The sequence below is a fragment of the Nomascus leucogenys genome, chromosome 3, assembly GCF_006542625.1.
Source record: "Nomascus leucogenys isolate Asia chromosome 3, Asia_NLE_v1, whole genome shotgun sequence".
Lineage (NCBI taxonomy): Eukaryota > Metazoa > Chordata > Mammalia > Primates > Hylobatidae > Nomascus > Nomascus leucogenys.
Window position 1 is genome coordinate 83,466,318 of NC_044383.1, and position 15,309 is coordinate 83,481,626.

The window sequence follows — 15,309 nt, forward strand, 5'->3', positions numbered from 1 at the left end:
GGGGCACTGGTTTTGGGGATTGTGTGACACTGTCATGGTGCATGGGGGTGCCAGGTCCTGGTGCAGGTGTAAGACAAGTGACATCACACCCAGGTGTGGGCTCATGTGAAGCCATACCAGGTGCAGGGTGCCAGAGTGGCCCCTCTAGCTCCAGTGGATGCAAGGCATTGGCTCCAGGCATCTCTGTCAGCTGGGGTTTGTGTTGGTAAAGACTGGGGATCTTTAGCAGCAAAGACTGTAGGAATCCTCCTGCTCTTTTCCCCTACGGGAGAATATAGTGGTCAAGGCAATTTCTGTTGGCACTAAGCTATACTATGTGGAACATCCTCAGTTTTAAAAAATGTTCAACTTTTAAAATTTATGATAAAGTAAATTTCTGAAAGTTAAATACATTATGAATGTTAGGTTTTTAATATATCAAATATAATTGAATATATGTTAAATACTCCCAGTAGCTTTAAGATATTTTGAATGTTATTTTATTTTTTCAAATTGTAAGTATTTAAAATATATTTTAGAAAATGTCTTAAATGGCAAGAAAGCAATAATTTAGTGTTTCTAACAGTAAAAAGTTTAACCATAAATTGAGCTCCCAAAAATAATCCTTTTCATTATGAAAACATAAAACTCTCTAATGCAGTGAGATGGAAATGAAGATCTCTACAAGGAATAATGGGTCATCAGTTTATATTGTCTATCTTATACATATTAATTAAAAATGTATAGACTTGTGAGGATAAAAAAATACATTTGTTAAAATAAAATCCTATTAGTTCAATAGTACAAAGAATATAAAATACCTAGGAATCAATTTAACCAAAGAAGTAAAATATCTATACAAGGAAAACTATAAAACACTGATGAAAGAAGATGATGCCAAAAAAAGGGAAAGATACTCCATATTCATGGATAGGAATAATTAATGCTGCTAAAATAACAATACTATACAAAGTAGTTTACAGATTCAATGCAATCCATTTCAAATTTTCAATGACATTCTTCACAGAAATAGAAAAAAATCTTAAATATAAATATAAATAGAACCACAAAAACCCCAAATAACCAAAGCCACCCTGAGCATAAAGAACAAAGACATTACACTATCAGATATCAAAATGTACTACAAAGCTATAGTAACTAAATTAGCCTAGTACTGGAATAAAAACAGACACATAGATCAATGGAATAGAATAGGGAACCCAAATATAAGTCCACACATTTACAGACAACTCATCTTTGCAAAGGTGCCAAGAACATACAATGGGGAAAGGACAGTCTTTTTAATACATGGTGTTGGGAAAATTGCATAACTATTTGCAGAAGAATGAAACTACACCCGTATCTCTCACCATACACAAAAATCAAGTCAAAATGTATTAAAGACTTAAATCTAAGGCCCCAACTATGAAATAACTAGAAGACAATATTGGGGAAATGCTCCAGGATATTGGTCTGGGCAAAGGCTTTTTGGAATTAAGACCCCAAAAACACAGGCAACCAAAGCAAAAATAGACAAATGGAATTTCATCAAGCTACAAAGCTTCTACACAGCAAAGGAAACAATCAACAAAGTGTAGAGCAAACCCACAGAATGGGGACAAATATTTGTAAACTACCATCTGACAAGGGATTGATAACCAGAATATATAAGAAGCTCAAACAGTTCACTAGCAAAAAAAAAAAAAAAAAATCCAATTTAAAAATGGGCAAAAATAGATATTTCTTAAAAGAAGACATACAAATGTCCAATAGATATATTTAAAAAAATGCTGAAGGTCACTGAGCATCAGAAGATGCAAATCAAAACTACAGTGAAATACCTCACCCCAGTTAAAATGGCTTTTATCAAAAAGAGAGGCAATAACAGATTCTGGCAATGATATAGAGAAAGGGGAACCCCAGTACACTGTTGATGGGAATAAATTAGTACAGCCACTATGGAGAACAGTATGGAGGTTCCTCAAGAAACTAAAAATGTAGCTAACATATGACTCAGCAATTTTACTGCTGAGTATATATTCAAAAGAAAGGAAATCAGTATATTGTTTTATATATATATATATCCAAAAGAAAGGAAATCAGTATATCTGTACTCCCATGTTTATTGTAGCACTATTCACAATAGTCAAAATTTGGAATTGGGCTGGGTGCAGTGGCTCACACCTGTAATCCCAGCACTCCAGCACTTTGGGAGGCTGAGGCAGGTGGATCACTTGAGGTCAGGAGTTCGAGACCAGCATGGCCGACATGGTGAAACCCCGTCTCTACTAAAAATACAAAAATTAGCCGAGTATGGTGGCACATGCCTGTAGCCCCAGCTACTCAGGAGGCTGAGGAAGCATAATTGCTTGAACCCAGGAGGCGGAGGTTGCAGTGAGCTGAGATCATGCCACTGCACTCCAGCCTGGGTGGCAGAGCAAGACTCTGTCTCAAAAAAAAGAAAGAAAAAGAAAATGTAATTAACTTAGTGCTCATCAGTGAATGAATGGACAAAGAAAATGTGGTATATATACCCAAAGAAATATTATTTAGCCATAAAAAAATGAAATCCTGTCATTTGCAGCAATGTGGATGGAATTAGAGGTCATTATGTTAAGTGAACTAAGCCTAGCACAAAAAGACAAATATTGTATATTATCACTCATATGTGAGAGCTAAAAAAAAGTGAATCTCATGAAGACAGAGAGTAGATTGGTGGTTACCCTACCCAGTAGGCTGGGAAGGGTTGTTGGGAGGGGGAGGATGATGGGGATATTGAATAATGGGTGCAAATATACAGTTTAATAGAAGAAATAAGACCTAGTGTTAGATCAGTAGAATGACCATAGTTTACAGTAATCTATTGTACACTTGAAAATAGCTAGCAGAGAGCCAGGCACGGTGGTTCATGCCTGTAATCCCAGCACTTTGGGAGGCTGAGGCAGGCGGATCACAAGGTCAGGACTTCAAGACCAGCCTGGCCAATATGGTGAAACCCCATCTCTACTAAAAATACAAAAATTAGCCAGGAGTGGTGGCAGGCACCTATAGTCCCAGCTACTCAGGAGGCTGAGGTAGGAGAATTGCTTGAACCTGGGAGGCAGAGGTTGCAGTGAGCTGAGATTGTGCCACTGCACTCCAGCCTGGGTGACAGAGCGAGACTCCATCTCAAAAAACAAACAAACAAAAAAAAAAAAGAAAGAAAAGAAAATCGCTAGAAGAGAGTAATTTGAATGTTTTAAGCATAAAGAAAAGACATTTTAAGGTGACAGATATCTCAAATACACTGATTTGGCGATTAAAAATTATGACTATATTAAATTATCTTATGTACCCCTGAAATATGTACATTCCTTAGGCATTGATAAAATTTAAATAAATAAATAAAATTGCTAAAAGATGAATATTGATACTTCGGCAAAAGTAAAAAAAAAATCACATTTTTCAAATTAAAAAAATTCAGCATGAACTAAATACCACATAGCATAGTGAGGTTTTTTTTGTTTTTTATGACTATAAAGTTAGCTAAAATGCAGAATCTCAGGGAACAGTTCCCACAAAACTTCTCTCATTATCAGTAAACAAAATTGAATTATCTTTATATTTCTTAAGTCAAAAATTAAAGGTGCACAAATTAGCATGGGGGTTGTATTCTTTTTTACTTTTAAAATGCATTTGTTTAATTTGGCAAGTTTTTGTTTTTTTTATTTCAAATTTTCATTTGACATATTGATTTGCAGTAAATTGGCCATTTGGAGAATTGGTTGGGGGCAAATTCACTTGCACTGAATAGCTTAGTGGTTCTCAAATTCAAGTGGGCATGAGAGTCACCTGGAGGGCCTATTACAGCACAGATTGCTGGGCCCCGCTTGGAGTATCAGTTTCAGTAAGTCTGCATTGGGGCCCTGAGAGTCTGTACTCAGACATGTCCCCAGGTGATGCTGATGTCGCTGGTCCAAGGGCTACACTTTGAGAACCACCGAAACAGAGTGTGTGATACATGGCTTTGTATCCCCACCCAAATCTCATCTTAAATTGTAATCCCCATAGTTCCTATAATCCCCACATGTCAAGGGAGAGACCAGGTGGAGGGTAATTAGATCATGGGGGCGATTTCCCCCATGCTCTTCTCATGATAGTGAGTGAGTTCTCACAAGATCTGATGGTTTTATAAATGGCTCTTCCCCTTCCCTTGGCACTTCTCCTTTCTGATGCCTTGTGAAAAAGGTGCCATGTTTCGCCTTTGCCTTCCACCATTATTCTAAGTTTCCTGAGGCCTCCCCGGTCATTCTGAACTGTGAGTCAATTAAATCTCTTTCCTTTATAAGTCACCTAGTCTCAGGCAGTTCTTTATAGCATATGAAAATGAACTAATACAATGGCAGATGAGAGGAACTAGCTGTTTCATTGGACTGAGGCAGAAAAATGCAGAGAAGTCAGGAGATGAAGGCTTTTCATGTCCTATTGGGCAGGATGTTTGGCATTGCTGCATATAACTTGGTAGCAATGAGAATCCAGGACCAAGAGAAAGCATTCGTTGGGTCTAAATACCATCACCTCAAAATGAGACTGTGTATTACATATAGAAGTACTGTATATAGTGAGGAATGCCATCCTGTGTGTGTTGTTATTGTAACTGTTCAGACATCAAAATGATTTGCAGTGGTTTGTGTGAATGACACTTTGTAGAAGCATTTCAAAAATCAAAATCAATTATTAATTTGTAAAACTTTTTTTTCCCCTAGTCTCTCCAGAATTTTGTCTTGTTCCCTTGCTTTCAAAGTCTCATAACTGTCTTTCTCCCTTTCCTCACCTCAGGCAATGTTCAGTCTTTGTATGGTGGAAAGTGGAGCTGATGAGGTTAATTTGCACGGTGTGACCAGCCTTGGCTTAAAGCAGGCTCTGGAGTTTGCATACACAGGACAGGTATGGTATTAAATGTGATCTGTAAGTTTAACATTTTAACTACACCTAACCAAAGGAGATTATCCTTGAGGTATGAGATTTAGTTATTGTTCTTGTTACTTATTTTGATGTTAAAAATAAGATTCACATCCTCTTAATTTTATGAATAAAGTTATGGAAAGGTAAGTAAAGCAATTTGATTTTTTCATATGATCCAGTGAACATAGTATTTTAAATTCAACTCAGTGCTTGCTGGTGTAATTTTTTGAATATCTTAAAGAACTATCATAAGGGAAAGAGTTTGCAAGATAATGGATTCTCATTGTTATCACTGAAGCTCGGTGACTCAATCATGGCTTTATTGCCTTAAAAACAAGACAAAAAATTTAGAGCCCCCAAAATTTATGTCCAACGTCTTGGTACCATGTCCTCCACATATCTCAGGGTCAGAATTGAAGGCATTTAGATTAGTAGATTGTGATGGTTTGAAATCCTAATACATTCATGACTAAAATTGCTATAGGATTTATAGGACATCAGAAGATATCCATTTACATTTGAGAACTACTCAAATAAATCAATTCAAATACAGACTGGATATTTAGCTCCCCTTTTATAAATCGTTGTTCTTTAACACCATTTCATCCAACTTGGATTTAGTATCTTCTATGCTAAAATGAAAGCGTCTTCTCTTGAGAGGCTCACATCCTAGTGAGAGAAAGACAGGCAAATACATAATTAAAATCCTCACTGGTATTGGAGTTATAACAGAAGCAGAATACAAAACAGAGTGGGAGAAGGATGCATGTGGTCAGGTGTCGCTACCAGTACAAAATTTTACAGATAGGGTGGTATTTGTGTCTTGAAGAATGTGTGGGAGCTCATTTTTCTACTGAATTTTATTTTTGTTTAACTTTATTCTTAATTAGTAAATAATAATTGTATATACTTATGTGATGTAAATGTGATTTTCTGATATATGTTTACAATGTGGAATGATTAAATCAGGCTAATTAACAAATTTGTCACCTCACCTACCTTTTTTTTTGTGCTGAAAACATTTAAAATGCACTCTTCTAGCAATGTTGAACTATACAATGCATTATTATTTATTATAGTTACCATTCTGTGAAGTAGATCACTACAGCTTATTCCTGCTGTCTAACTGAAACTATATACCCTTTGATCAACGTCTCCTCTTAGCCCATCCACCCCTGCTACAGTTTGGATGTTTGTCCTCTCCAAATCTCATGATGAAATTTGATCCCCAGTGTTGGAGGTCGGATCTGTAAGTGGATGTTCGGGTCATGTTGATTGATTCTTCATGAATAGACTGTTGCTCTCCCTCAGGGTGTGAGTGAGTTCTGACTGTTAATTCCTGAAAAAGCTATTTATTAAAAAGAGGCTGGCACCTCCTTCCCACTCTCTTGCTTCCTCTCTTACTATGTGATCTTGGCACATGCCAGCTCCGCTTCTCCTCTGCTACGAGTGGAAACAGCCTGAAACCCTCACCAGAAGCAGATGCTGGAGCCATGTTTCTTGTTTAGCCTGCAGAACCATAAGCCAAATAAACCTCTTTCTTACATAAATTACCCAATCTCAGGTATTCCTTTACAACAACTCTAAATGGACTAAGAAAACACCCTCCCCTAGCCTTTGGTAACCATCATTCTACTTGCTACTTCTGTGAGTTCAACTTTTTTAGATTCAGCATATAAGTGAGATCATGAAGTATTTGTCTTTCTGTGCCTGGCTTATTTTACTTAACATAATGTCCTCAAAGTTCATCCATGTCATTGCAAATGACAGGATTTATCTGCTTCTTAAAGCTAAATAGCAGTATGTTGTGTATACATGCCATCTTTTCTTTATTCATCTGATGATGGACAACTAGGTTGCGTTCATATCTTAGTTACTGCGAATAATGCTGCAGTGAACATGGGTATGCAGATATCTCCATAGCATACTAATTTCTGTTCCTTTGGCTATTACCCAGATTGGGATTGCTGGCTCATATGGTAGTTTTATTTTTACTTTTTTGAAGAACCTCCATACTGTTTAACATAATGGGTGTATTAATTTATATTCCCACTAACAGTGCACAAAGGTTTAATTTTCTCCACACCCTCATCAATACTTGTTATCTATTGTCTTTTTTTATAGTAGGGGTGAGGTGATATCTCACCATAGTTTTAATTTGCATTTCCCTGAGGACTAATGATGATGAATTTTTTTCATATATCTGTTGGCCATCTGTATGTCTTCTTTTGAGAAGTGTCTATTAGGTCCTTTGCCAACTTTTTGATTGGGTTATTTATTTTCTCATCTTCTTGTGATGGCTCTAGCTTTGTTCTTTTTGCACAAGATTGCTTTAACTATTCAAGCTCTCAGTTGTGTTTTTTTTTTCTTGTCTAATTTCTCTGGCTAGAACTTCCAGTACTATGTTGAATAGAAGTGGTCAAAATGGGCATACTTGTCTTGTTTCTGATCTTAAAGGAAGAGCTTTCAACTTTTCACCACTGAGTATAATGTTAACTCTGGGCTTTTCATATATGGCTTTATTGTATTGATATACATTCTTTCTATGCCTAACTTGTTGAGAGTTTTTATCATGATAGGATGCTGAATTTTGTCAAGTGCTTTTTCTGAATCTATTCAGATGATCGTATGGTTGTTATCTGTCATTCTGTTAATATGGTATATTATATTTATTTATTAATATTTGCATATGTTGAATCATCATTGCATCCCAGGGATAAATCTCCCTTGATCATAGTGAATGATTCTTCTAATCATTCACTGTGCTGTTGAATGTGGTTTGCTAGTATTTTCTTGAGGAGTTTTGCATCCATGTTCATCATGGATATTGGCCTGGAATTTTCTTTTCTTGTAGTGTCTTTGTCTGGCTTTGGTATCAGAATAATGCTAGTCTCATAAAATGAATTTGAAAGTATTCCTTCTTTAATTTTTTGAAAGAGTTTTAAGAAAGATTGATATTCTTTCTTTTTTAAATGTTTGGTAGAATTCTGCTGTGATGCTATAAGGTCCTAGATTTTTCTTTAATGGGAGATATTTTTTATTAATAGTATTGATATAATCTCTTTACTTGCTATTGGTCTGTTCACATTTTTTATTACTTTTTTATTCAGTCTTGCTAGGTTGTATGTTTCTAGGACTTTATCCATTTCTTCTAGATTATCCAATTTTTTGGTGTATAATTATTCATAGTAGTCTCTTATGGTCCTTTGTATGTCTATGATATCTGTTGTAATATCTTCTCTTTCATTTCTGATTTTATTTATTTGAATCTTCTCTCTTTTTTTCTTAGTCTGGCTAAAGTTTTGTTGATTTTATCTTTTCAAAGAATGAAGTCTCACTTTCATTAATCTTTTCTATTGTCTTTGTAGTCTCTATTTTTCACTAAATTTTCTTTAGAGGCTTATTAAAATGTATGATATCATTTATTCTCTTTTCTGGAGTTAGTAGAATTTAAGATATGTGTCTTACAATAATTGAGGCAACTCTGGCAGCTAGAAGAAAATAGTAAGTATAGAGGAAATAAGCCATTAATCAAGTAGAAAGTATAACAGGAGAAAGAAAGGTGATGGATCACAAATTCAAGATTAACAACCAAATTTCAAGACTTAGGAAATTAAGGCAGGCCATTATCATTCACAGAGTTGCCAAAATATATTCCTAGTGAACTGAGTAAATCATGTATTTTGTGTTTTTTGGTTTACAGATGTGAAGAAAGATACCATCTCTAAATTGTGTCTTATTATTTCTCTTTTTATACGTGAATTACATGCAGTCACATCTGTATTTGCCCATCTCTAAAGTAAGATTGAAAACCCATAGCTCTTACTTCATAGGTGTGCCATGGGATGAAATAGTAAATTTTTTTTGTAAAACGACCCAAGTAAATAATATCTGCACTCAGCTGCATTAGCAACTAAAAGGTTTAAGCTTAGAGGCAATGGTCTGTAAAGCATGTTTGAAGTATTAGGAAACTCAAGAGCACAAATTCCTGGGAAGGCTGAGTTAAAATACACATGCAAATATATGTGGCTGCCTTATTGCTTGCTTGATTGCTTTGTGATTTCCTTCAGAATGGCTAAGTTGATGCCTATGTGTGTGTGTGTGTGCACGCGTGTGTGCATGTAATTCCTGTCACACAAAGGATCTATGAAATGTGAACTGAAGTGAAGATAGCAGAAAGGGAGCTGACTTTGTGAAGGCGAAGAAACCTACTTGGAAAGCAGGAAGATATTTTCAGAAGGGCAGCCATATCCCATTGCCCAGGAGTCATATGCCTCAGGTGCTTCAATTCTACTTTTATGAGAAAAAGAAAGCCAAATGAGATGAAAATATATCTGGTGTAAGTGCCTTTAAAAAGAAAGAAAGAAAAGCAAGTCCTAGGGCCAGATCTGGGGTTGCAATTATTCTGTCCAAACACCAGAGACTTATTCTGACTGCATCCACAGAGGCATATGACAGTCTGTGGCATACAGCAGTAATTCATCTGTTCAAATTGTGTGCTGAGAGGACAGGAAGGGGGCTGACATTTCCTGGAGCACCTTCTGAAAAAGCCAGGGGACTGTACTAGGCACTTTATGTGTGCTGTTTAAACTAATCTTTAAAACAGCTCTAAGGAATGCTGTGACCCCACTTGAAAGATGACAGGCCCAGGGAAATGCAGTGAATTGACTAAGATCATTCTTTCGTATATTTAGGCCCAATTAGTCAAACTGAGTCCTACTAATTTCAAGTCTATGTTCGTTTTTGATTATACTCTGTCGTTAAGAAAAGATTAAGTTATATTTGTTATACTTTGTTGAAGGAGGCAGAAAAGTGGGCATTTAGAGAGTACGCTATCTTGGTGGTTTTCTCAACTTGGAAACTGTGCCTTTTCAAGTCAGTCCATGAGGGCTTGGACTTGTTCTCCCTGTGTGATCACTCTTTGCCACAGAGTAGAAGTTGATACCTCTACAGCCTTTCTTGAACAACATCCAAGGAAGTTTGGTTCTTAAACATCTTTAATTTGTAATAAATCTATTTTCCCTTTGAGACATGGACACAGCTGATGGCAAAAAGAATGAAATTGTAGTTTACTTGAGATTGTTGAACAGCTGCTTTCTCTTACTATGGAATTGACATTAACATTAAGCAAAAAGGTTGGAGGATAGGAACGTGAGTGAAAGCATAATTCTTCAGTTTCTTAACTGTTATTTAGTATTAGGGACATTCACTGACATGTAGTCTTTAGCCATGATATGTATATAGATTTGTAAAAATTCAGGGTTAACATCGAGTGTATCTGCCTATAGCTATTTCTAACAGTTGATTATATGTTTAGTCAGTTGTAATGTGCATAGTATGAAATGTACGTATTTTAAGTGTCTGAAAATTGTTGCTGTCTTGGAGAGAAATTGGAAGTATAGCGTGGGAGTGATGAATGAATGCCTCTAAGTGTAACAAGATGTGTGCGTGTTCCTCCTACACATTGCTCTAAAGCGTAGCCTTCTTAAAATTGGCCTACAGATTTCATCCAGGAAATTTTAAAGAAAAAGCAAATTTTCATCTTAATGCTAATACATATTCTGAAAATGTATGCATTTCCTATTAAGTAGCAAACAGGGCTGCATAAGCATTCACTCTGCCTTTTCACTAATGAGAAATATGCCCTTCTTCTGGGCACACTGTGCTTGGGACACTGCTTGAATAGAGCTTGGGATGCAGTGCAGCCCTCGTGGGTGTCCTTGCACAGCCATGCATGGGGGCCATTATTACAGCAGAACCAGTGGTGGAGGGCATAGAGGCCAGGCTGCTCTTGCTCTGCAGGGCTTGTTTTGGGAGCAAGGTTGGAAGCAAATGGTGACATAAACTGACTCGGCAGATCTGCCTTAGAGAGAAAAGGACAAAGTGAATCTAAGAAAATACAAACTCCACTTACGCTGGTGGGCAAGAGGGCCCATCCTGTTACCCTGGCCTCCCTTTACTCTCCTCACTTTGAAACTCTGGCCAAGTTTTTTCACGTTTCAGACCAGTCCTGAGTAGAAGATGCATGAGGAAGAAGGAAGAAAAATACTCGGATGGAAATGTTGCCTGGGAGATGGATCCCAGTCCAAACTAGACAAGAGGTCAGCCACCCAGGAGCAGGCAGGTGTTTTTAGAAAATCAAAAAGCAGAAACCAAAAAACCCAGCCTGGCAGTGAAGAGCAGAAAACGTCAAGACCCTTTTATAAAAAGAAGAGTCCTGCTTGGAAAGTAGAACTTCCAGCACCAAAGGCCTTGGGATAAGCCTCTAGAAATTCGAGTACCTTAGGACCGAAATGGAAGCAAATAGGACTGCAAACCACAAAAAAGTTTATGGTTTAACACTCTGGCTATGATGATGTCAAGGAATATAGACTATATGCCAAGCACTGTGATAAATACCTTACATGCAGTGGAGGAAGGGTTGAAACCTATTTAGCTTCCTCTTAATTCCCAGAGAGCTCTCCTCCTTTTCTGTCCCTTGGAGACTGATGAAGAGATTCCAGAAACCCAGTGGAGAGAGAAACTCTGCACCAAATGATAGTGACGTTTATAGTCCCCTTTACAATTCCCCACTTCCAGGCACTGTTAACTCTGTCAGCTGTGAACCAATCATGTCATATCCGGGCTTCTGAAGAAGGATGCCTTGGGATCTGTGTTCCCTTGCATTTCTCTTTATTATTCAATAACTCCAGCCCTTGCTTCTGAAAATCATAGAAGAACCCATCTCTTGGGGGATATTCACCCTAAATACGTTTCTCTGACCCAGAGAATGCTTCAGTGTGATCTTTACAAGGAAATATTGTATCACCATTACTATTCTTATTTTGAAGCCTTTTGGAAATCAAGAAAACTATGATACTCTGTTAAGGGAAAAATTACTTTAAAAATATTCATTCAGTCAGAGGTCTCACCATAGTAACTTTTTTTTTGATTGTCATTTGGTTCCCTAGTAAGTTCACATGACTTTTTTTATATATAGCCCTGATAATGCAAACACTGTGCATTACATTTTGATGATCATTGAAACTGTATTCCCCACAGCAGAATACTTTTCTCAGGAGACGTGAGCATCAGGCCAGGCAGCAGAGTGACAGGAATCTTAATTGGATCTGCTTTCTCATGGACCATCCCTTCAGGGGTAGAAGTATCCATTTATATGGAGAACGTCTCTGTCAGATTTACTTATAAACATAACCCAATTGAGCTAAATAGTAGCACATGGAAGAAACATGGGAGAAAATCTTTTAAATGTTTCTCTCAGGAGTAATGTTAAGACTATTCAGTGGTTTAAATATTTTAGCTTCACAATCCTTTCTTTAGCTGGCAGTACCTACCTGGCAAGTAAAAGGCCCTGAGGCACCTCCACTGTGCTCTGCACTCTGGAGGGTACACAGTGAAATCCACATTTTAAGGAAGAATATAGCAGCCCTTCCTTACCTGCAGGGGCTATATTCCAAGACCCCAGTGGATGCCTGAAACCTCAGATAAGTACCAAACCCTATATATACTATGTTTTTTTCCTATACATACACACCTGTCATAAAATTTAGTTTATAAATTAGGCACAATAAGATTAACAACAATTACTAACAATAAAGTAGAACAATTATAACAATACACCGGCATCACTTCTCTTGCACCTTGGGGCCGTTACTAAGTAAAATAAACACAAGCACTGAGATACTGCCACAGTGGTCTGATAACCCAGAGGGCTACTGGGTTACTAACAGGCAGAGAGCGTCTACAATGAGGATATGCTGAACAAAGGAATGATTCATGTCTTGGTGGGACAGAGTGGGATGGTGGGAGATTACATCATGCCACTCAGAATGGTGCATAATTTAAAACTCATGAATTGTTTATTTCTAGAATTTTCTATTTAATATTTTTGGACTGCAGTTTACCATGGGTAACTGAAACCATAGGAAGTGAAACTGTCGATAACAAGGGGGGACTGCTTTATTTTGAATTTTGCAGAAAGTGACGTTTCTCCTTACCTTCTTGTCAGAGCTATGCCAGAGTCTATAACTGGAGTGTTGACATAGAAAGTTTGAGAAGTGTGAAACAAAAGAGGAAGTTTGAATTTCATCAGTGACTTTTTTGCTTTTTTAGATCTTTTGAAACTAGTTATTTGCCTTGGGGGAGATTTTCTCTTTTATCAGTGCATTATTGAAACAAACAAGCAGATTAGTCTGCTTCCTGTTTGACAGTGAAGTCATAAAATATGAACAGCTTTGTTGGTCCCAAGACCTGTCTCTTTCTCACAGAGAATAGCTGATTCACAGTCAGGTCATGTACGAGGGCCTCCCACCTGTAGGGCAGGGCCAATTCTAAGTGACAGTCTCTGCTTCATGCCAGTCTGTTCTCCTTTATTAAATTTCTCTGTGCTATCCAGTCAGAATGTGCTCAGTGTGTAGTTTGTGCTGCAAGAATTATAAAGCCATTTGTTCAGCAGATTCATGTCTAAAATGTCTCTGTGCAAAGAAGTTTAACTGTGGCCACCCTTCTAAGATCAGCTTTCCAATTCAGTATGTTTTGATTTTTGAAAAATGTATTCTTGTTTTTCCCAAATAATTTACAAATTTATGCCTTCATTGTCATGCACTTGGCAGAAATAGAATGCCCACCCCCCAACCCAAAATCTGATTCGGATGTTGAGACTAATAATGCCACACACCCCAACAGGATGTGAAAAGGTTTATTCCTCACATAATGAGGCTTTCTGGAGAGAGCAGGGTGACTCCTAAGCAGGTGCAAAAATGGCTTGAGAAAGCATGGAGGTATGGCTGGCTTTGGCTTTTATTGTGGGGCAGGGGCAAGGGCTACCCGCAGGTAGGGCTTGTGTATTTTGGAGATAATTTTCAGGCTTTTTTAAACCTTTGCTCAGATATAGGGCAAGCAGTGAAATAGGGAAGAGTGGGGCTTGAAAGCCATCTGGAGTAAAATAACAAAAATAGGGGCAGACTCTATTACATTAGTCTAGCATTCTACTTGAGTAATAGTCACATTTCAGGCACAGACATTTTCCTTTGGGATATTATTAAACTCAGTCACCTAATGAAAACACAATGTGGGCTGGACGCAGTGTCTCATGCCTGTAATCCCAGCACTTTGGGAGGCCGAGGTGGGCAGATCACCTGAGGTCAGGAGTTTGAGACCAGCCTGGCCAACATGGCAGACCCCCATCTCTACTAAAAATAAAAAAATTAGCCAGGTGTGGTGGTGGACACCTGTAATCCCAGCTACTCAGGAGGCTGAGGCAGGAGAACCGCTTGAACTCAGGAGGTGGAGGCTGCAGTGAGCCGAGATCACGCCACTGCACTCCAGCCTGGGCAACAAGAGTGAAACTCCATCTCAAACGAACAAACAAACAAACAAAAAACACATGTGTTTGAACAATATTCTTGCAGCATTTACAATCTTTTCTGGCACCAATTATGTGCTGAGGAACCCACTGTGGGCTGAGGTGCCTGAGGTCATATGTAGAGATCATGCACACTGATAACACTGTGAGGGTCTCCATATATCTTAGATAATATTAGATGACAAGGATGAGTGTGGCGCCTTCTATGTTTTAACCATATCTCCCTTGTGTAAAAATCCATTCAAATAAGCTGGATTTGTTGTTCCTTCCTCCACTCTCCTTCCAACTCTCAGCACCTCCCACCCTACCCCACTGCCAGTATTGGGAATAGAAAAAGAAATATTTCCTTTTTGCTCTTGATAATGGTTTTATTGTCATAGGTGGGGCAATAAACAGTCTTTCTCTGACATTCTCCAAAGTAGAAATGGCGAGTATCCAGTAACTCCAAACAGTAGATCAACCCTCCTAGTTAACTCAGTGGATTTTGCACTTCTGTGCACCTGTTTTTTTGAATGTTTCAGCAGAAAGTTCCATTGCTACACATTTCATAATTCATGGTGTGCATCTGAGATTTTTCCTTTGCCATGGTGGGTAAATAGCACAGAAATCATTACAACTTTGTTCCTTCTTGATCATGGGAATTTCTGAATGTTGGCTGCACTCAGAATCATTTCCTAAAGAAATTTTGATCCTTCCTTTAGGTGCTCCCTCAAATCATTTTAGTGGAGGGAAGTTAATCATTTATGTAGTGGGGAGTCTTGGTTAGTTCCTTAAATTTCGTAAGAAGGTATCAGCCTATTGATGGATTTTTAAAGCACATGAACTTTTTCTCTTATTCAGAAAAAAAGAACAATTGTACTCCAGCCTTATCCTGTTTTCTGGACAGCTCTTACTAAAAGTTCATTTAGGAGAAATTTTACGCATAAAGGATCCCCAGAAGATATGCAGTCTATTCATCTGGCTTGGTGGTTCTCAACCTCAACTGTCAGTCCTTAATATAAAAAGGCCACCTTTACTATCCT

At 37.7% G+C, this 15,309-nt stretch overlaps 1 protein-coding gene across 5 annotated transcripts in view; it reads left to right on the forward strand.

The window, feature by feature from the left end:
* KLHL32 (kelch like family member 32) overlaps positions 1–15,309 on the forward strand; it is a 227,001-nt gene that overhangs the window by 113,506 nt on the left and 98,186 nt on the right. For all 5 annotated transcript variants that reach the window (XR_004029329.1, XM_003258357.4, XM_030809480.1 and 2 more), the window contains one exon: positions 4,798–4,905. Coding sequence is in view for 3 of the 5 variants with exons in the window: in XM_003258357.4 (XP_003258405.1) it covers positions 4,798–4,905 (108 nt within the window). In the remaining 2 variants the exon portion in view is untranslated. The remainder of the gene's footprint in view (positions 1–4,797; positions 4,906–15,309) is intronic.